Here is a 23,672-nt window from a genome sequence, read left to right on the forward strand (position 1 = left end):
CCCATTTTCCAGGAATATTGTTGTTTTACTTATGTTATGTAATGCTTTGGCTCGAGGCCTAATTCTTTCGTGGATTCCAAAGCCAATTGTGAAATTTGATGAAAAGAAAAATATAGATACAGCAACAGGTGATAATAAAAGGGCTGCAACAAAAGGACCTGAAAAAACAAACCTTGTCCAGTCTTTGCCAGTGGATCCCAATAGATATTCTGATATCAAAGCAGCAATAGAGGTACAGAGTTCTCATTATGTCATTTCCTGTCTTTGCTTTCATAAACTGTGTGGAGTGGTTGTGGTGAAATTTGTGGTTCAGAAATTATAACAGCATATGAAGGCACCATCCTTTTCAGTATCTTCTCCTCCCCAGCACCTAATGCACACTCAAGTTTTTTTTTATCAGTACAACTCAACTGAAGCCAAGAATTAGTATATTTTAGTCTTATACCTTATTGCAATGGTTTTCAACCTTTTAGACTTGAAGCACCCCTTGGAAAATGTCAGCTGTTAGCTTTCACTTAACTACAGAAAAATAATACAGCAATTCTCCTATTGCAAATTGCTCAGAAAGATCACAACTGTCAAGTTGTTTTTGACACTGTGGATTCCTATTTGAAATCTCTGGGTTTATGTTGTGACAGAAGTAGCTAGCTATATTAATCTGAAGTCAGGAAGAGGACATGGTATATTTGCACCTTTTTTATAGACTAAATCTGTGATATGTAGCATAAGCTTTTGTAAACTTTATCAGATACTGTGAAGGGACTGCAGGAAATGGAGCTGCTAAATAGAAAACAGTTATTAGAATACAAAGGGTCAGGAACAGGGTTGGAAAAATGATAACTGCCTCCCTCTGGTAATAGTGCCATCCTCAGTCAAATGAAATGGACTGCAATCAAACTGTGCAAGAAACTTGCACAGACATCTTATTTCTTACCAGATGCAAGTACATGAATATCATATCCCAGAGACTCCAGGGCTAGGGACTGACATTACACATAAACCGGTTTAAGTGACCAGAAACTGGTTTAAACCTGTGACAGAGCAGCAGTTCAGTGCATATAAACCAGTTTGAAAATGGCTGAAACTGGTTTAAGATAAACCTGGTTGGATGTAGTATCAGGCTTAACTGATTTGAGTCAAACCAGTTTATGCACTGTCTATCTGACTCCTTCCTGGTTTAACTTAAACCCAAGTGCCCCAGCATCACTGATGCTTTGCTGCCCTGGGCTGTGCTCTCTGCTCCAGAGCAGGGTTGGCTTCACCCCTATGCTCCCTAGCAGGAGCTCCAGCAGAGACTGCAAGCACAGTGGCGTCTGCCTGGCTGCCTCCTTCCCACTCACTGCTCAAGCAGGGATTCCCCCCTCCCCTCTCCTACAGAATAGACCATAGCCAGCATGTGGTATGATATCTCATGCTAAGAGGTGTCTGTATAAGGCAGACAGGACAGTGTCCACTTAAGGATTTTTGGAAGTAATAATTGGAAAAATTCTTCTTTGCAAGCTTTCAGGTACAAACACCTTTCTTCAGGCTGAAGAAGCATCTGCAGTTGTTCTGTAAAAGCACAAAACAACTGCAGACCCTTCCTCAGCCTGACAGAAGGTGTTTGTACCTGAAAGCTTATAAAGAAGAATTTTTTCAATTATTTTAGTTGGTCTAATAAAAGATATTGGATTTACCCAAACAATATTGTGCAAAACCCTTAAAATAGTCTCATAGCACCCCAGTGTATCACATCACCTTGGTTGAGAATAATTGCCTCGCCACAGGTGATGTTAGATAAATTGATACATATTATTAATGTATCTGCTTTCATAAAAGCAACTGTAGTACTTACGATCTGAGTTTTGTTTTTCTGTCATCTTGGTCTTTAGGTTTGTGAATTTGCCTTAAGTCTGGTAAATGGAAATGCATCTAATGAAGTACCAATTTCTGTACAACAACAAGTCATTGCTGCCTGGGTAAAAGCAAAACAATTACATCAGCAACAGATTGGGCAGAAACTTGGAACTGATGATGAGGTATAAATTTTGTCAAGTCCTCTATGAAATTAAAGCATTAATTGGAAAACGACAATAAAGAATGCAGTAATCATGGAGTCCTGCTCTTAATTACTATGCATCATATAATACTTTTTGAATGAAATATAGAAAATAATTTTTCCCATTAAATAATTACAAAAACAGTTAATTTTTATAGATACCCAAGGCCATAGAAATTACTATGAATTTCTCATTTTTATCTTCTGTTTTGAGCTGCAGCAAATAACTATGGTGATAACCCTGTCATATGATGTTATAACTGTTTCGTATTTGAGGGCTCTATGTTTATTGTTGTGAAACTGTTACACTTAAAAGTTAAGTAAATGCAAATATCTTTCTATAACCATATAATACCAGATTCCTGTCATCATGAATATTTGGTTTTATTCTAAGTGATTTATTTAAATGGAATTTTATTTTATATATTTGTTTAAAGTATTTCAATAAAATTGTAATCACACAGCACCTTATAGCCTGAATTGTATTGTTGGTGAAGTTTTCGTATTAAAATTTCTAGAGTTTGGATTTGACAGATTGAATTATGAATGCCATGAGAAATTATTCAGCTTTTCCCATTTTTAGGAAATTAGAAAGATGTGTGGTGAACAGTTTTTACAGTACTGAGTCATTTAGCTACTAAAGGAAAATCTTATATGTAGATTTTTAAACATAATTCAAATATATTCATTCCTTCATCTAAATTACTGAATTCTGTAAAGTTTTTAGTTGCAGGAGTTCAGAATAAATGTGATATTTCTTTCTACCCAGAATAACGACGAAGGACAAAATCCTATCTCAAAAGTTCTTGTTGCTTTGGAAATGTATTCGTGTAATGGTTTGGGTCTCATGGACTTCACTGTTCCCACTTTGGGTCAGGTATTTAGATTTCTTTAGATTTTCAACATGTATAGTTCTACCTACTGCTGGTGTTACTATTATTGTCTATAATCTCAATTTAGATAACTGAATTCAAAATGTTTCAGCTGGAGGCTTATATCTTCTTTTACATTTTCTAAAATTATAGTGCTGTACAGCTTAATTAATGTAACAGTAAGGTCTGGTTGAAGTGGAAGCTAAACCTTTTTGGGCATTTATACACGTACATTTATCTGCTCCAATACACCAGAGATCCGGCACGTCAGAGCAGACTCAGTTAACCCAGTCTGCTCCATATGCGAGCTGACGTGCCAGACACTGTGTTGCATGAATTTGTATAAATGGTGACATGCACGTCAGCACTGAGAAAATGGTGGTGGTGCGCTTTTGAACTAAAACTCTTTCGATGTTGAAAAGTGCACTGCTGCCATTTTCTCAGTGTTGACACGCATTTCACCATTTATATAAATGCATGTGCCGCAATGCTGGGTGCTTTAAAAGCTTCTCGCGCTGCAGCACAAGCATATGTACACATGCCCTTTTATTTTAATCCTGTTTCATTCAGGTTTAAAGTTACAACCCTTTAGCTCTACCAGTACTAGTGTAGAAGTAGACACATGGAAAAGTTTAGCTGATGATGCTCCTGAGCAGTTAAGTCCATTTAACCTTTTATTAAATACTTTAATGTTATGGTAGTGTTGAAGTGATGTTCTTGCCATGATGGTCCAGGAGATATGCAAAAGACAAGATTTCTTGTGGGTGATATCTTTCACTAGACCAACTGTGTAGTTAGTGTAGGCATAGGAAAGCTTTGGGTATCCCAGTTTCCTTCCCTGGACCTGTGTTATGTCTGTCCACAGCTTAAGGTCAGTGGTAGTGCCAGTGTCCTTATGTCATTCTATAATGGTAGATTGGTAGCTGTCAGATTTTGATGCTGATGCATTCAACAGAGCAGGAAGATATCAACCAGAAACAGCCTTATTAATCAAAATGAAAGTTTCTCATGTTATACTGAGAGGTTCCATACCAGTGCAAGTACCAACACTGTCAACATTCCTCAAAAGGCCCAACTCTTACAAAACTTGCTTACTGGGACATCAGTATCTTTCTGCCTGAGGCATTTTGGAGCCTCCTTTAAATCTTTTATAATGCATCTTTTATAAAAATCTTTTATAATCTCCTTTAAATCTTTTATAATACATCTCAGTCTGTAGACAATCTTTCTAGTAACTATTGTCTGTCAGAAGTATGAACAACCTGCAAGATTTTAGAGTAGTGCCTCCTTACATTATGTTTCATAAGGAAAAAGTAATGTTAAAATTTAATTCTGTGCTCATTCCCATGTGGCTCTCAGAATTCCACTTGAATCAGGCAGTTAAATTTACCAGTCTCCTTCCTGAATCTCAGCTCTTTGCTAAAAAAGATGAAATTGCATACTCTGGATGTTTACAGGTTCTTACTTTAGTTCACTGAAAGAACCAGTATATTTAGAAACTTCTTATTCATTTCTGACTAGACTTGGTTCTTCCAGAGGTCAGATCATCTCCTCATAAAGACTAATTAAATACACTCTTAAAGCTGGTAATGCAGCTCGCTGTGTCACCAGTTGTCTACGTACTTTTGTCATTGAGCATCAAAGCTTGCTCTACCAAAGATCAAGCTACATCTTCCACCTGGCTCAGAAATCTGCAAAGTGACAATGTGGAATATTCCACTGCCTGTAGCTGCTAGATCAGAGACTAAATTCTAATTGGAGCCGTGCTACGGTCTTTCTGACTGATTGTGCTAAATCTTCATGATCTCGCAATCCTGAACTTACCTTCACGGTAAACCACATTGACACATGCTTAAGGAAGAAATAATAGTTTCCTAAAATGATTTTTAAAAATTGGTGAAATTACTCCATGCATAAAAATTAGATGGAAGTGTGTAATGGTGCAACTTTTAAATGTAGCATTTGAAATAGGTTTCACTGATGCCTTGCAAAGTTACTGTTCTATTAAGCAAGCTATATAAATGTCTTTACCTACATACATTGTATATGGAAACTTCATAATGATGAAAACAACATAAAAAACCCTTTCTTTTGATCTTTATTTGCAGCTGGTGAGAATGACTTTAAAATGCAGCTGGTCAGATCCACTAATGGAGTTGCAGACATTGACACGACTTATGTATTTTGCATATGTGGCGCATGATCATGAAATAGTGATGACATGTTCCCAAAGGATTATGCAGTTTGATGATATATTTTTGAGCAGCACAGATGTGAAGAAACGTGAAATGTAAGTATACAGTATTTTACATTGTAATGTAAAGTCACTTTAAAACACCTGGTAAGTGAGATAAATGTTTGTAATTACTCTTACCATTTCTGGATATATAAGGATGTGTTATGAAATGGGAAAAAATGCTATTTGGTTTTTAATGCTGAAATTTCTCTTTCATACCTACTCTTATGCTTAATAATTACAGTATTGCATCAGCACAGCAAAGTCTTGTGTATAACACATGCTTATGTCCTATTAAAGTCAACAGCTCATTGGATAGAGATGATTTTTTAATTGAGGTCAAAATCTTGCTGCTGCTTTCACCTTCTGGGTGCACAAGCATCTATTCTAACATTAGCCAATTGTCCGTCATAAATAACGGATTTAAAATAATGGAGTGTTTATATAGCGTGTCCCCCACCACCCTCTACTCACCTTTTGGGGCCAGCCATGTAAACACTCCCTTGCGCCACCGTCACCTCCTTCTCCAGCCACAAAGACAACGGGTTTTACTAGGTTTAGGAGGTGCTCATATGGTCCCATAATCCAGAAAGGAAGATCCTTACATCCAAATATCTTTTATACAGTCCAAAAAAAGAACATTGTTTGACCAAATGTAGAAGGTAGAGGGAGAAAGTAAATCTGTATAGAAAATGTTGGGCCTATTTTAATGCTCAAAATTAGGCTAGAAACACTGATTCTCTTTTATCGTCTGCAGCTGTTCACTAAGGGATTGACCTTCTATCTCTCCTCTTCTCAGCAGATCTTTAACCTAACAGAGTTAGGGTTTTAGGGCATCACAAAGAGAAAGAAAATAATTCCTAAGAAGACTTCCAGTTCATAAACCAATGAAAAAGTGAAATTACAAACACACAATTTAGTCCAAGATTCTTCATACCTTTCTCTATAGAAATGAAAGCTATTATTCAGTCTGTGTGTGGTAGAAAGCAATATTAGGGCAAATCAGAGTTTAAAAATTTGCTTTGCTTTTCTGTTTTCAGTATAAAAAAGAACTGAAGAACACTAGTGTCCTCTGGTGGGCAAAATCATAACTGCTAATACTTCTTAATCTAAAGAGTAGATGTCAGGCCAATTCATCTTAATTATTCAGTAAATATGAGTTCCCTTTCAAAAATGTTCTTTATGTTCTCTCATTTGCATATAATTCAGCTTTGTGTGTTTCTGCATAACATAGAAAAAGCAGTATTTTTTTCTGCAAAATATGTAATTACCATATTTCTTACAAAGTTGTGGATACCCAAATATATCAGGAAGAGACATATATCGCAAGGGTATCAGCCATGCAGCTCATGGGTCAGATTTGGCTCACAGAACTGTCTTCTGGCCCATGGGACTCCTAGAGTGGCCAGGAATGTGGGGTGAGCCCACTGCCAGCATTCAGCTTACAAAGCCCCACTGGGAACATGTTTTGGTCAGAGGGGTGATGGCTACATTAACCCCTGCAGTTCCCTGCTGCTGCTTACCCCACTGCTGCCACTGGGTCCAGATCTGACCCCCTGTAAACTAGATCTGACCCAGGTTCTATCCAGTATTTTTCCTTCCTGACTTCTCCTCCATTCCTCCTTGCTCTGGATAAATTCACTGGGCAAAGACCTAAAGAGGACTCCTTCAAAGCCTTCTTCTAATTCTCTTATGCAAAACTGATAATTAAATTTGAAGTTACTACTACAAACTTGACTGAGTATCTGCCCTGTTACAAGCTGAGGAGTGTGGCTTAGATTTGAACTGTGATGTAAATTGTTTTTTTCATATGAAGGAGAAAATAGAGAAAATGTTTAGTTCCATATTGATGATGAATTGTCCATACTGCAATTTTGTTCTGAATCAGTACTTTTGGATTCAAATTGTGTATGATTAGCAGAGAGATAGATAGATAGATAATATATAATTATAATAATTTATCTATAATATAGATGGTTAAACATAATTGAAACCATACAACATTAAGATTTAATAATATTTGATTTTAAAGTAGTTTTTAAAATTTGGTTTTAATAGAATTAAATATTGGTAAATTGTGCAAAGTCTGCAGCATGTTGTAAAAGCCCTGAAAACTACAGGTGTCAGTTCATGGGAATGATTTCATTCTTTATCTGAATAACTAGAACATTTGTCTTGAATTATTTGTCTTTATTCAGACATGAATACACAGCGGGGCAAGAATTGTTAAGTACAGCTGCTTGTATACAAGGGAAGAGTATAATGGAAAATTTGTCTGGAAGACATTATTTGCGCTTATCAGCATCAAAAGCCTTTGTTCAAAGTGCACGGTATGTTTTGCTTTGATAGACCACAGTAAAATGATTTAAAGCACCTCTAGTTTCGGAAGGAGAGAATCAGATCAACATATGCTTTTCTCCCAAGAATGACTTAGGCAGAAAATGTTCGGGACCGAGATCTTTAACTAAGGAACTAGCAATTCAGAAAATGATTGCATACTCATGTTATCCACATAATTGTCTACAGATATTCAAAATTACTATCCTTAAAATTACTATCCTTACTATCTATGAAGTGGAAGCTGCAGGTCCAAAGTGAGGGAGAACCAATTAAATAACGGCTGTCCAACTAGTGGCCCACAGACTGCATTCAACCCATAATGGGTTAATTTGCAGCCTTTGGTCTCCCACCCAGGCACCGCTCCCCAAATTGCTCCAGTTGCAACAGTATCTGGGTCTCTGGGCTCCCTCACCCTTCTCTGGCCTTTGCTTCATGCTCTTGCCCCATGAACAGTGTGCTATGGCACAGAACAGCCTGTGATGCTAGGGGAGCCCATGGCCTGCCTGCATAATATGATGCAGCTCCGGAGCCTGAGAATGGGGAGCTGAGGGTGGGGCTGAGATTCCTGTGGAGAGTGTAATGGTGCAGCAGGGAGGTACCCGTGGCTTGTACTGATTTGGGTACAGAGCAAGAGTGAGCAAAATCTGGCCTGCTGGCTGGATCTGGCCTGCTAAATGATTCTATCTGGCCCATGGTTGCTTCTCAGAAGGAGAACTGTATCCAGCCCATGGCTTCCCTGGCTTTCGGTGCTTCTTGCCTTTCTTTCTTCCCCTTCCCAAAGCTGGCTGCAGTAGCAGCAAGCCACTCCATTCCTGGCTTGGCCCACCCTGTCCTGCCCCTCAACTCGCAGTGTACACTCCAAAGCAGAAGGTCTGCACAGAGCTCCAACCCTATATCCATTCACAGACCAGACAGTTGTAAACAGACAGAATCATAAATGAGCAACTCGGGTACAGTTCTCCTTGCGGGGGAGTAGGTACAGGGAGAAAAGAGCCATGGGTTATCCATACTGGCAGGCCAGGGCCTGATAGGAGCATAGGCACCACAGTGCTGTGCTGTATTCCTGCACAGTGCTTCAGTCTGTGCCAAATGGGCACAGCTAGAGCAGCTGGCATAGCTCCTGCCCAACCCTGGCATGGCTCCTGCCTGACCCCAAATTCCCAGTATGCGGCTGGGTCATGCAGGAGCCATGACACCTGTGCCCAAATGACCTGTAGTGGTGCACAGGAACACAGCATGGCACTGGCCTGGCCAGGCCCAAATAACCTGTGGCTCCTGGCCCCCTCCTCCTTCGCACCGTGTCCTGCTCTGAGTACCAAGCATGCAGGTGGGCTGGGGTGATGCTGTGCTGCATTCCTATGTACCACCTCAAGCCAAATGGGTGCAGCTGGCTCTGCTGCTGCCTAATCCAGCAGCATGATGGGAAAGAGGTGGGGTGGTACTGACCCAGCCCACAACAGCCCACCAAAACTTCTTAAGTGGCCTTCCAGCCCAAATAATTGCCCAACCCTGGTACAGAGCATGTGGTTCCTGCCAATGTGGCCCACATGATGTACAGCCTCTAGCCACTGACAAGAAGGACAGCCCTGGATTAGCTACCGCCTGCAGGAACTAGGGAATGGTACTGGGGAGAGTAAATACTATCAGTGTTCCAAACATGAAGGAACATGCTTGATCATTATGCTTGCAAAGAAAAATAGATAATATTTGAATTTTTAATGTATGACGGTTTGAATGTTCCAGCCACCATCCCAATAGAATCATAGAAGTAAGGTTGAAGGGACCTTGTAGATCTTCAAGTCCGACCCCCTGCCTGGGCAGCAGAAAAAACTGGGCTTAAATGATCCCAGCTAGGTAGGCATCAAGCCTCCTCTTAGAGACCCCCAGGGTAGGAGCCAGCACCACTTCCCTTGGAAGTTGGTTCCAGATCCTAGCCTCCCTAACTGTGAAATAGTTCTTACGGATGTCTAATCTAAACCTACTCTCCAACAACTTATGGCTGTTATTCCTTGTTATGCCAGGGGGCGCTATGGGAAACAAGGCCTCTCCCAAACCCTTCTGGTCCCCCCTAGTGAGTTTATAGATGGTCACCAGGTCCCCCCTCAGCCTTCTCTTGTAAAGGCTGAATAGGTTCAGGTACCGCAGTCTCTCATTGTAGGGTCTGCCCCATTGTGCCCAGATCATGCAGGTGGCCCTCCTCTGGACCCTTTCAATGTTGTCCACATCCTTCCTGAAGTGGGGCGCAATCAACTGGACACAGTACTCCAGCTATGGCCTGACCAGTGTTGCACAGAGGGAGAGGATCACCTCCTTGTCCCTGCTAGAGATGCACCTGTGGATGCATGACAAGGTGCGGTTAGCCCTGCCAACCATGACCTCACATTGTCAGCTCATGTTCATCTTGGAGTCAGTAATGACTCCAAGATCCCTTTCTGCTTCCGTGCTTTCAAGAAGGGTGTTTCCCATCTTATAAGTGTGCTGCTGGTTACTACTGCCCAAGTGCAGCACCTTGCAGTTGTCAGTATTGAAGCGCATCCTGTTTTTGCTAGCCCGCCCCTGTAACCTATCCAAATCTTGCTGCAGTCTTTCCCTCCCTCCTAGCATGCTCACCTCACCCCAAATTTTGGTATCATCAGCAAATTTAAATAGGATGCTTTTCACCCCATCGTCCAAATTGCTGATAAAGAGATTGAACAGCACGGGCCCAAGAACCGAGCCCTGGGGGACTTGGCTGCCCACTTCTCCCCAGGTCGAATATGACCCATCCACCACGACCTTCTGAGTGCGACCCTTCAGCCAATCTGCAATCCATCTGGATGTGTAGGCATCAATGCCACAGTCGCCCAATTTTTTAATAATACTTTCCCTTCCTTTCACTATTAAAAAGGGAGTGACAGGATCAGGTAGAGTGAGGCATGTAACAGAATCATAAAGTCATATCCATATCTCAGAGCAAGCAGTTCATTACCTCTTTCCATGGAAATGATGAAGAGACTTCTTCATCTAAGCCAGCAGTTATCAATCTTGCTAAACTTGGCATCCCTTGGAAAATGCCAGCTGTTTTCACTCATTTTTTGACTATAAAAAAATAATAGAGCAATTCTTCTGTTGCAAAGAATTCAGAAAGACCACAACAGGTCAGAATGGTTTTGACACTAGTTTGTGAATATTGTTAGCACATTTTATTGTGCTAACATTGTATGGCACCCTGTGGCACCTTTGAAAGAGATCTCAAGACACCCGAGATTGCTGTGGCACTTTCATTGAGAACCACTCACCTAAGCTGTAATCCTCCATAAGGAAATGGACATGTGCAGACAAGTGCAAAGAGATTTCAACAGAAGGGAAAATGTGAATGTGATTAGCAATATATATACCATAATAAACATGGCAACAAAATAAAGGGAAAAATAAATGCTTAAAAATGATAAAATTTGCTAAATATAACCTTTCTAATAATATCTGGTTTGTAGTGAACAAAGCTAAGTATCTCCATTTAGTAACAGTCCATTAATTCACTAGATTGCCTTTTTTCTGTCTAGATTGTAGATGTTATGCCTAGTAGAAAGAGGTATGAGAATTATTTACTTCAACTCACAGAAGTAGCAATTGCAAAGAACATGCTCTTAGGGATTATTTTTGGAGATAGAGACATCCAAGGAGTGCTTTCCTCATGTTTAAATTGATACTTCACTTCATTGTGCATAACCACATAGCATTTAAGAGAGATTTAATAAATTTAAAAAAGAAGCTGCTGAAATGAGAAATTACTATAGCAGCAAGGCAAACACATAGGCCTAGAAACAGAGCACTTTATAATAAGAACCAACCATAATTCCAACAATGTTAACAATAAAGAGCCTTGAAATAATGTTATAAGTAAGTATGAAAAATAAATGTGAAAGGTTTTTTATTAAAAATTATAGGCTTCTATTTCTTACTGCTATTTTGCTAGTGTGAACATGTTCTTTGCTAAAAAAAAAAAAGTGGAAAAGACTTTCTACAGTGTATTGATTCACTAGTCCCTCATCTCTAGGATATATTTAGCAAAATCCTGATTAAGACACAAAAGGAGTTGAGATGGAGGTTTCATTGTATTGCTTAGTAGCTATTGTTTGTAACACAAAACACAGTGGAGTTTGGTATGAATGACAGTCCTTTCTCAATTAAATCATGCTTTTTTTCTCCTTCAGATATGCAGGAGAAGCAGGAAACTGTAACCTTGTAATGTTGGCAGCTAGGCATTTCTGGAACACGTGTTTACCTTTTATAGGTTCTCCACGTGACAGAGAACAACTTAAAGAGTCCACAGAAATAATTCTCAAGAGCATCATTAAAGCAGAATCTAAAACTAAGCAAGTAAGAATATTTCATAACTAGTATTATTATCATTCTGTGTTAATGGATTACTAGTAATTTTTAAAGGTAAATGCCTTTTTCTTTGAAACTGTGTGTGTGCCAACTTCAAGATTGTCCTTCTGGAACAGGGAGAGGAAGAGAAAAAGGCACACTTCTGTTAGTCTATTACCTTTCATGAGTACCTGAATTCTCTCACTTACATTTTCACCATGCTGTCCCACACCAATCACACACTGGACACGTCCAGATGAGCACACATATGCAGTATGCAGCACCGCAGACCCGTCTGCCGTGCTGCAAACCATACACACTGCACATGTAGGCATTTGCCACACTGCTAATTTGCAGTACAGCAGGTTTTTTTGACACTGGGAGATCCCAGTGTCACAAGAACCCACACCTGAAAAAGGTGATTTAGTGCATGTGGCAGCAGTATGCACCACCTGAAACCAGAGCCTGGCCAACCAGAGCCATGCTCCAGCTACAGACCAGGCTCTGGACACTGGATCACTGCTGCTGGAGCCCCAGGAGGCCCCCAGAACAAGAGGTAAGGCTGCTGGGGCCAGCCCAGGTGCTGGCCCCAGCCTCCCTTACCCCACCCAGGGCAACTTGCTGTACTCCAGACCGTGTGTGCATGGGCATTCCCCAGGCACAAGTAGCAGCAGCACAACTATATGCCTCTGCTATGTGTCCCTGGGAAAGTGCACGTTTACTCGTCTGAACACGCCCACTTAGTCCATGGTTTTCTATCTGAAAGCATGTCCTTTAAAGGGGTTTAACTACACTTTCACTTGAAAGTGTTCCTTTCTGAAGCTTACAGTATGAAATTCATAAAATATATTGGTGTAAGAAAATTCAAGAAAAATGTGGTACTTTCTGGTTGAGGTAATAGTTGGTAAAATTTGCTCCAATTCCTTTTTAATTTCACTCTTATCTGCCTGAAGTAGTCTTTTACATAGTCTTTATCTCACATAGAAGTCTTTATTCTACAGCCCCTTCTTTCCAAGGAATTAGACAAAATATTGGATAAGCTGAGCAACCTTATAATTCAAAGGATGTCAAGAGTCAATAAGAATTTTAAGTACTTTTTAGTCCTCTTTATGAAGAGCACAGTAAACACTAAAGAAAAAGGCTTCTTTATAAGTAGGATGGAGCAGGTAAGTAAAAGGAAAATGCTCCACAAGAGCCAGTAATGTTAATTTTCTTCCAATTTAGAGGTATGTGCACTGTCATGTTGCATCATCACCTTACGTGGAATAAAATTTTTATTTTACTCCCTTATTTTGCAAATGAATACAACGTCTGACAGCATGCAGAGCTGAGCATTTTTTCATGCACTTCTAGGGCTTGACATAAATCCAGATTTGTATTTTTTTTGCATTCAGGCTCAGTAGTGCCATTGTGACATCTCAGTCTAAGCTGACATATTAGATCATATATTATCTAAAAGCATAATAAAGAACAGAAAGCTTAATTTTGATTCCTTCTCAGATAATATATAAATCACTAGTAATTGAATGATGATGGCATTGCATGATTCAAAACTGTTTAGAAGACAGAAATTGATGAATGTCTTTCTACTACAGTCATTCTACAGTGAAACTACAGTCATGTGAGCAATGGTGATCTTAAGCCTTGTCTGTTTACACCTAAGTAGTTGCTGCCTCTAAATATTTTTCTGAGGGTTTAGTTGTTTGCAGAACTAAACAAGGCAGTGTAGTTTAAAACATTCCCTATATTAATTTAATTACACAGTTCAGAATTAAGTCATGGAATTCATTGCTAAAGGTCATTATTGAAGCCGAATCTTTAATAGGTTCATTAAAAAGCGTAGACATTTATGTGGAAATTAAGGTATCCACAGATGTGTTTAATGGCACAAAACTTTTAGAAAGGTTTTAAACTCTCATGTTTCAGTTCATATACCAACTAGGAACTGATAGTTCCTAGAAAGAAACTTCTCTTTTATCTGAACATTCCATACTAGTTCACTTCAGGATTATTGCATCATTCTTTGAAATGTAGTGCAGTGGCTACTGTCCAAGGCAGGACACTGATATGCATTTACTGTTGGTCTAATTCTGCATAGCACTTATGATCATGCTGAAATATGTATCAGATGTGTGTGTATAGTGGCGGGGTAACATAGTAGTCCAATACTGAAGAATCATAGTCGCTCACTGATATTTAAGACACGAACCTCCCTAAAAGGTGTGTGGTAGGTGGATCACAACCAAACTTGAGAAGGGGATGTCACTGCTAAGCAGTAAATCTGCTTTTTTTAAAATATTACTTAGTCTACTGATTTAGTGATAACTGATAGCTTTCCTCTACCCCCAGAATAAAACCTAGAAGTTCCATTGCTTTCAGGAACGTACATGTTGGCTCATACAAATCTGCTAGGTTATCCTTGGGATTTATTAATTGTCTAATAGTTCTAATTCCAATTTACAGTATTTTCTAGTCTACTTGCCTCTGCATTTAATACACCAGTAGAAACTAAATTTTGCTTTGACTTACAGCAAAAGCCAGTTGCTTAAAGATAATTATTTTTGAGCTTGTCCTAACTGTACCTTTGTGTAAGATGAAAAATACCAAGTTTTCTTCCCCACCTCTTTTTGTGATATTTATAATGATCACGCTTCTAAGCTGAAGTCAACTAAACAAAGACAGGACTGAAACATCTAATTATATCTCAGCAACTATTATGGTTGGGAGTATATGTTGTATCTCATAGTTATGAGCATAATACATTTCATGCAATTTCACAGCGTAAGAAGATTGGTTGAGTGTTATCTTGTCTACTTGTTAGTTTATTCATTTAAGTTTCATTCTAGAACACTATTTTGAACTAAAGAACTTACAACTCACACCCATCCACTTACATAAGAGAGAGTTATTAGTATTGTTTTGTTAATAGTAGAAATGGAAGTCAAGTCAAAGATGCTAATGGCATCTTGGGCTAGTATGGTTAAAGTGCACTAGATTCTGTGAATGGTGTTATACAGGGAATATCCTGTTGCCTTTGACTCTAAACCCAAATGACTAGGTTCTCATTTACAGCTAGGGTGTTTTGGGGAAGTCATGGATAAGAGCCCATGTCAGAGAGCCATAACAAGACATCTTTAACCTCTGTGTCCCTGAGTAGCTTGAATATTTTAACTTAATGTTCCTTATCAATATGTTGAAAACAGCAGAGCAACAACACATGAAGAGCTGTGGTAACAAACATAAGGACTACTTTTTTGTCTTTTTAGGAAAAAGAAAATACATTACCTTTGCATCAATGGATTACAAAGGATTTTCAGACTACTGGATCATCAGATGGTGACTTTCTCCCAGGCATGTACTTTGCTCTTGTCATCAGTAATAAATGAGCCAGTAGTTTTGTGATAGAGTTGCACTAATCAAGCAATGTATTATTTTAATTTATCTCAAAGGTACTGAGGAGGATCTGACATTAAGAACATCTCTCTATGGGTTGTTATTCCATGTGTATGATGATAAAGCAGATTGGGAAACAGGACTAAGAGTGTTGGAGGAAGCTATTCAGGTTCTGCCTCGAACTAAGCATAGACTGTAAGTTGGTTTTCTGTTTGATTGCTTGAGAATAGATTGAAGAGAGAGTAGAGGAAGGAGGAAGCAAAGAAGATGGCATAAAAGATAAGCTTAAGGAAATGAAGGGAACCTTTAAAAGAGGGAAATTATTACCAGGACCAGATTGACTGCCTATTGAATTGTATAAGAAGTTTTCAGCATGGACAGGGAAGGATATAGTGGAAGTGTTTGATGAAATAGCACAAACAGGAGAGGCAGGGACGATTTTATAAGAGGTATTATGATCTTACTGTTCAAAAAAGGGGGAGAAGGAACTCCTGAAAAACTGGAATCTGATTACAGTCCTTAATATGGACTATATGTTAATGACTGAGGAAAAAGTTCCAGAAAATAATACATGACAATCAAGTACAGTATATGGAGTACCAGGTAGAAGGATCTCTGAAGTGTTCAGAGTGATCAGAGATAGTGTCCCACATCCAAGAGAGGAAAACAAAGAGCTATAGCAAACCAAGATTTAGAAAGAGCATATGACAGAGTGGATCAAGATTACATATTTCATGTGCTAGAAAAAATGGGGTTCTCAGAGAAATCTTTATGTTGGATAAGGTTTTTGTACAGAGAAGTAGAGTCAAGTCCAAACTAATGGGTACCTAAATGGGGCCTTTAAAATCCAAACAGGGGTGAGACAAGGGTGCCCCCTATCACCACTACTGTTTATGTGTAGCATGGAACCATTAGCACAAAAAATAAAAATAACCGAGGTTATAAGTGGAGTAAAGATACCGGGAGGGGACATGGATGATATAAATGTAATAGTCAGAGATAGGTTTTCACTGGGAAGGGTGCTCAAACATACATCAGAGTATGGAGAAGTGATGGGGGACCAAATAAATACATCAAAATAAATACATCAAAAATCACAATTGGGAGCACCAATATGTTTGATCTCTGTGTTTTATAGTTATGTTAATCAGCTTCCTAGTTCATTTCCATTACTGCTTTTGGCAGTAGTTTAACAATAGACAGTGTATTTAGGGAGGTTTCCTTGTATACAAATATAAGATGAGGAGCTTTTTTCCTCCCATAATGATTAGGGAATGGGGGGCTTGTCTTATATTTCAGTAAATGTAGCAAAATCCCACTTATTTTCCTTAGCTATTTTTACTCTGTTTTCCAATGGGTGTTCCACTCATGCCACATGTTTAAAATATGGGCCTCTGTTTTAACCTTTTTCTTAATTTCCTTCTTATTATTTCTTTGTCTTCCTGAAATCTTCCTGCTTATTAATATCCTGTGAGCCAATGATGTTAGTTATGTAGCTAAGCCCTTTAGATAGTGTATAAACATTGAAGCTCAAACAATTAAGATGCTACCCCAGAGGATGAACATTTCATATTTCTCTTTTAAGGTCTTTTGTCCATTGCCTCACACTTTGTTGGTAGGGCTATTCAGTGGCTTCAGTTAAGGCAGCAGAAACTCTGTAGTGTAGGCAGTTAACTCCTTACATATCTTATTTCTTTAGGTAAGGCCATATATTTAACATTTCTTTTTTAATGAGCATATTTTAACTATCAATAACTGAACATAATTTAAGAGCAGTTTTCCCTAAAGTCATAAAAATTAGATGCATTATTATTGTGGGATAGGAAATGTTTTACCACTTTAATAAAATAAATAGCAGAACATCAGACTTTGTCCAGCTGTAAGTCCAGTTAGGATAAAGCTTCAAAACTAAATGACAAGCAGTCTGACACCCTAATTCTCAAAAGACTTATATACAAGCAGCATAGTACAGTACTATGGCAGCTTGTACCGGTTTACACTAGACAGAGCTTTTTCTTATGTATAGTCCCTTTGAACTACTTGAAGTGCACGGGGAACTTCACAGATAAGGAAGTGATTTATTTTAAATATTCTTTTTTTTTTTTTTTTTTTTGCTAGGCTGATTTTTGAACATATGGTTATTGTAAAGACAAGACTTGGATGTAATTTTATGATGGACATTCAGAAATTCAGAGAAGAAAGTGAGGATTATTTGTCAAATATGTGGCATCATCTGGCATCAGTGTCCAAAGACCTTGTTGGGCAGTTAACCTGCTATCAAAATGCAATTGAAGCTTTACAGGTTTGTGTGTTGTTCATTATTAAAAAATTCTTAAGTGCATAGTTTGAAAATAAAAAGGTGTATCATATATTATTAGAGGTTTTTCATGGGGTAGTATTTAAAGGTACTAATTTCAAGCAATAAGCAAGAGGTACACAAGCATTCTGTTGTAAAGCAGGTCCTACAATATACCATACAGGCAACCCTCACTTAACGCGGTTTTGCTTACCCCAGTTTCACTATAGCGCTCATTAAAAATACCTACCTAGTTTCGCTTAGCACTCAGCAGTTTCGTTATACCACTCAGTGTGGGAGGTGCTGTAGGGCGAAACAGTGACGGCAGTGGTAGCAGCGTTGAGTGAAGCAGTGAGTGGCAGCCGGTGGGGCCCAGGGTGAGGTGGTAGGAGCCCAGGGTCCGCTCCGACACATGGTGCTGGAGTGGGCAGGGAAAAGCAGCAGTGCAGCAGCCAGGTGCAAAGGAATACCTTTAAGCTTAAAGTCCTCAAAAATCTGTTTTTCCAGAGATTATTTAAAATATTTTGCAAATTATTTTGTTGGTCGATTTGGGGCGAGTCAGTCTTCTGAAATTACATTTACAGTGAGTGTGGTTTAAATCTTGAGACCCAATGAAAGTTCAAATTTCTAACAGACCATGTCAGTGAAGGAAAAGTCCATCAGTAGCTAATTGATGAATCTTTAAAAAAATAAATAGTTTTCCGTAAGATGTTTTCATTGTATCTAATTAGACTTTTCTTCATGACTAGATGATTACAATTCATTGTTGACCATCTATTTAATTTTTCAGAAACATTAATGGCAAAACTATTTTGTATTCCATATCAGTATATTATAATGTTTCAGAATACATAAGCTTCTTCATAATGCATTCTTGCATTATTTCTTAACAGAAAAAAGAAAGTCAGTGGCAAAAAGTGAATTATCTGATGGAATTTTCTGAATGGTTATACAGCAATCAGTTTCCTCTTGATAATGTTATTAAACACCTGGATTGGGCAATAAATATCTTGCTACATATGAAATTTGCCACGGAACCTCTTGAAGAAGGTGGTGTGTACCAGTCTTTTGAAATAATTTATTTGTAATAATTGTAGTGTGTACTTCTTGTCTTACTGACTTTACAGGATAAAGGCATATATGATCATTTAAAATATATAAATACACCTTTTTATTGTACGTGCATCTTCATTTACAAAAGAGAATGACTCAAAATCAAAATGAAAAATAAGCTTAGAGCCTGTCTGGACTGCTTCCATAGTTCTCCCAAAAGCACTGTGGAGGAGTCTGCTTACCCTACCCACTCCTCATCTGCACATGCCAAACCTGGAAACTGTGCCCCTGAGGACATCCCCGCTCACTGTTTTTAATCACATCAGACCAAGTTCTCAAGAGCACCAAGAAGGGCTTCTTGAGGGTGGCTTTGGAGACTTATTTCCAGGTTTAAAGCAAGAGAGGGTGGACAGGAAGAGGACAAGGTAGTGCCCATTTAGAGCAAATGAGGGTGGATAGGAAGTGTTTCTTAGTGGCAGTAGCATAACTGATGGGGAGTGACCAGGGCCAAAACCCCGGGCACCACCTTTGTGGCGGAGCACAGAAGTAGCCCTGGGTACAGAACTTCACTGCTGTTCCTCAGCTTAGTCATGTTCTCTGCAGTGCAGTAGGGAGCAGTACAGAGTTACTGTAGACTCCTCAGTCACTTTTGAGCACTCACATTGCTAGTGCCTCAATGAACGCTTTTAATCGAGTGTTCCACCATCTAATTTAAAAAAACAAAGGTATACAGTCTAAATTAGCGTCTGTTCTACTGCCATTGTCTTTTCATGTAAACAGATGTGATGGATCAAAACAGAACAAACTGTGTCTTGCAATTGTAAAAGACATTATGCACTATGGCTCTGCTAACATTCATAAAATTAAAATGGCATTGCCCGTCATGTTCTACTCGTGTTTTCTTTAAGTGTTAATTATTATCTGTAAGTTCATAGAAATTTAAAATCAATTTTAATAATATTTCCAATCCATTCCACCTAATTTTATTGGTTCCTTACATTAGTCCTTTTTCAGAAGTAAAACATTAAGTGTTTTATATAAACTTTGCACTGTGGCATTTCAATATTGTGTTGCAGGAGAATTCTACAATTCCAGTACTTCCCTTTAAGCTTAAAGTTCTCAAAAATCCTCAGTTTTGATTTGTCCTTCAGAGGATCAGAGGGATTTTGTGTATCTATAAAACAAAAAAAGACTTAAGCTTTTTTGAGACCCCTGAAATATGCAGTAAAACTGCAATAGAGTATTAGAGAGATGATTATACCAGCTTCGTAAGTAACAGAGCACCGTTATATTGATCTCTCAAGGGTCCTCCTATTCACAACTTTGATAAAGTAGACATAATCAGGTGAGGATGAATTTATTTTGACTTTCCATTTTTGTCAGAGCATTTAGACTTCATGTAAGTATATCCTTTTAAGTTTCTTATTAATAAAAATATGATAGAAGTAATACTGCATTTTCATATCAATAACACCTTTGCTAAGTTGGATTTTCACTTTTCTAGTAATATCATCTTCCTACCAATAGATCGACTGACATTTCTAATGCAGAAATGCAGCCTTTAAATACTGGACAATATAAAAATCATTTGGATATTGTTTTTATTGTAATTTGTGGGGGCTATTTTTTAACAGAAAAACATCTCATAAAGGAAACTCCGTTGTCATCAAAGCTGATGATAGACCTTGGAGAAAATAATACAGTTCCCCAAGTGGCTTTTCAAGATCTACGAAATATAAGGCAACTGGAAAATTTATTTAGAGCCTATACTTTAACAGCTATAATTTCTGGCTGTAGTTCACCTTACCACCAACAACGCTGTTTGATGGCATATGCATGCATCATTCGTATCTGGCAGGTAAGAAGATAAAATAAACTAATGTATGGCAATGTATTTATATATCGATAAATATATACTAGCCACATTTAATATAACTACACTATGTCTTTATTATAATACATCTACTTTTACTGTATAGTTAAGATTTTTTATTTCTGAGTATTACATTAAAAATATTTATCCTAAGAATCTTGAGAAGACCTCAGCATAGTTAAAGTTCTTCCAACAATCATTTGAAGAAAAGTAGTAGTTAGCCAACGGCTATGTCTGTATATATGAAACATACCTATGGATTCTTTTCTGAAAGGTTTTAAACTGTACTTTCTAAACTACTCACAAAAGAGTAACCATGACTGGAGAAGCTACATAATTTACAGTTATTGTTGAAGAATTATAATTATAAATAGGTAATGTCTTAGATCATTTCAAAGGGTGCATCATTTAACATAAATGAATTATCTGACTTAAATCAGCTCTTGAATTGATTTAACTATCCATTAAGCTTCATGAAACTAGAATGCTTTAATATTCACTCAGTGTTATTAATTTTCTAAACGAATCACTTTTGGCTGTTCTATAACATTTCAAAACTCATCTAATGAACCTCATTAAATGCTCTCTTCCTGCATTGATGTATATGCCTAATTTCCATGAACATTAATGAGAGTTACAGCAAGCATCAGAAGAAGCATACTATTCTGTATTCATTTTGTACGTACCAGTTAATGCCACATGTTGTTATAAGTGGTAGGATGAGAACTAGTGCCTAGAGATCTGCAAACTAGGCTCCATATAAAAAAGTTATAGGCAGAGTAAAGATGTATGTTATAGACTAACTGTATATCCTTTCATAGCTTCTGTTGAAGTGAGCTCTTGCGAATGAAAGCTTATGCATCTCCGATTCAGGTAGTTTATAAGGTGTCCCTACCCATCATTTTTTAGGACTTCAGATTAGCATTAGCTCTCTTGTATATGTTGTGTGTTGTTTTCTACCGTGATTCCAAATGTTGATGATTGTTTAGTATAAGAGCTTCTAATTGAACACTGTCTTGCTAATGATTGGGCTGGATTATATAATGTATCAGAAATTTGGGAAAAGGAATTTTGAAAAGCAGAATACTGGTGGCTAACATTTCCAATTTCACATTATCCAAATTCTCAATATGCTTGGCTTGACTGAGCTTGTCTACCTCTGTAGAGGAAGAGAAACAGTAAGATTTAAGATACTGCTAGAATTCAGAATAATGCTAGGAATCAAAATCAAAATGCATCTATCAGTCCCTCTACAATAGCGCAGTACCTGTCTGAGGGGTAATGCATAAAAGTGGAAAATTACTGTGAGCAGCAAATTAGCCAGAAAAGATACTTTAGAAAAGAAACTTATTCTAAAAGATACGAGGAGCTTGTTAGACTCCCTGTGTAATGGGGATAAGCAGAAGAAGAGATTTGATCAAAATGAATGAGAAAAAAAGATGAGTTAAAATTATTTAAATGCCTTAGGATAGGGGTGGGCAATTATTTGGACCCACGGACCACATAGGCAGTTTTGGAGAGCTGTTGTGAGCCAGTCTTAAGCACCACCTCCCTGGCCCCCCCCCCCCCCGCAACACTCTGGAACCCGTGTGCCCTGCAGCTCCTCCCTGCCGCTGCCACCACCACCACCACCCAGCAATAGCTCAGCGCAGAGCCCCAGCCCCACCCCACCCCACAGCCACTCTGGGCTCACCCCAGCCAGAGCGGACCAGCTAGGACCTATGCACACAGCCCCAGCCTGCCCCACACCCACTCCAGACCAGCTTGACCACGATGATTGGTGGCAGCAGCAGCTGGGCAAAAGCTGCAGCTGGGTGCGAAGGAACAGCAGCCACCACCTCCCCCTCGCCACTGCCAGCCCCTTCTTGCTGTGGACTCCCAGAGCCCATGCCCAGGCTGCCCTGGGGCTCCTCTCCACCACCACCACTGCCCTCCTGGGCAGCCTGGAGGTGGCAATGGTGGCAGTGGCAGAGAGGAACCACAGGGCACCCTGAGTGCGGGCTCTGGAAAACAGCAGCAAGAAGAGCCCAGCAGTGGTGAGGGGGAAGCAGCTGCTTTTCCCCTAATCCCAGTAGTAACTTCTACGTGGTGGCTTCTGCTACCACCACTGTGATTGTAAGCAGGCAGGTCCAGAGCAGGCGCAGGGCAACCCGGTGTCAGGTCTATGCACATGGATCCTGTCTGGTCCAGACCTGGTCCTTTCTGGTCAGGGTGGGTATAGTGGGGATGTTCCCCACCAATCTCCATGTGGATGGGGCTGGGACCTGGGCTGGTAGAGGCAGCAGTCGGAAGGAACCACCACCACTGAGGCTGCCTAGAACTGGAGTTCAGCCACAGAGCCACCCCACTGCGTGCCTCAGGGTGGCAGGATGCACCATAAGCTGGATGGTGTCTGGGTCAGGCAGGACTGAGGGACCTGCTGGGGGGCAGATAAAGTTATCCAGGCCTGGGACTGGATCCAGCCCGCAGGCCATATTTTGCCCACTCCTGCCTTAGAGACTGTTTTGCTTATTCTTATTTCCAAAGGAGGCTTTAGAAGAATTAAACTCTTAGTGATCATCTGTTAGGCAACAAGGAACTCTTCTACATAAGATGATTACTGTGGAGTTGCCTAATTAGCTCTGCAGTAAATGTCTCAGCGTTTACATATGCTGCTCTATTAGGCTACAGAAAACTAAAAAAACTCCACATCAGGGTAAATACAAGTACTATCCTGCTACAGAGGTTTTTTTTGTGCACAGCAGCACATGTGTAGACACTGACAGGGCTGGCTGGGGCACAAGACTTCTTCAGTGCAGGGGCTGCCTGCCAGCTGCCCCTCATTGGAGCATCCTGGTGCCCCAGCCAGCCGCTCCACAGCCCATGGAGCCTGTCAGGAGCAGCCCTGGGCTGGCAGGCTGACCCCCTGAACCTCCATCAGCTGGGGCTGCTCCAACCTGGCTCAATGTGCTGTGGTCCCAGGTGCACATTCAAATGGCGTGCCTGGGAGCAATAAACTCAGATGCAATATGTGCCAGAGTTTATTGCTGCAAATTAAATGTACATGTAGATCTGTCCAGAGTGATTTTTTTTGAAAGTTTAAATAAACTCATTACAATACCAGATGCCCCTGATTTAAAAATAATGCAATGCACTAAGAACCCAACTAGAAATTGGGTCATGGAACAAACAGACATGATATCAGTTTAGTCCACAGGATGTCTAAGGTCTTATAAAGGATT

The 23,672-nt window shown here is 39.4% G+C and overlaps 1 protein-coding gene across 5 annotated transcripts in view; it reads left to right on the top strand.

The window, feature by feature from the left end:
* CFAP46 (cilia and flagella associated protein 46) overlaps positions 1 to 23,672 on the top strand; it is a 146,096-nt gene that overhangs the window by 54,821 nt on the left and 67,603 nt on the right. For 4 of the 5 annotated variants that reach the window (XM_019556104.1, XM_019556108.1, XM_019556106.1 and 1 more), the window contains exons 16-26: positions 13 to 232; positions 1,872 to 2,018; positions 2,808 to 2,915; positions 5,019 to 5,200; positions 7,345 to 7,476; positions 11,680 to 11,845; positions 15,103 to 15,187; positions 15,286 to 15,424; positions 17,348 to 17,531; positions 18,419 to 18,578; positions 20,213 to 20,436. In XM_019556104.1, the coding sequence (XP_019411649.1) occupies positions 13 to 232; positions 1,872 to 2,018; positions 2,808 to 2,915; positions 5,019 to 5,200; positions 7,345 to 7,476; positions 11,680 to 11,845; positions 15,103 to 15,187; positions 15,286 to 15,424; positions 17,348 to 17,531; positions 18,419 to 18,578; positions 20,213 to 20,436 (1,747 nt within the window). The remainder of the gene's footprint in view (positions 1 to 12; positions 233 to 1,871; positions 2,019 to 2,807; positions 2,916 to 5,018; positions 5,201 to 7,344; positions 7,477 to 11,679; positions 11,846 to 15,102; positions 15,188 to 15,285; positions 15,425 to 17,347; positions 17,532 to 18,418; positions 18,579 to 20,212; positions 20,437 to 23,672) is intronic. The other variant, XM_019556105.1, reaches the window with a different exon arrangement.

Source organism: Crocodylus porosus, unplaced genomic scaffold (genome assembly GCF_001723895.1).
Source record: "Crocodylus porosus isolate Cpor-Errol unplaced genomic scaffold, CroPor_comp1, whole genome shotgun sequence".
NCBI lineage: Eukaryota > Metazoa > Chordata > Crocodylia > Crocodylidae > Crocodylus > Crocodylus porosus.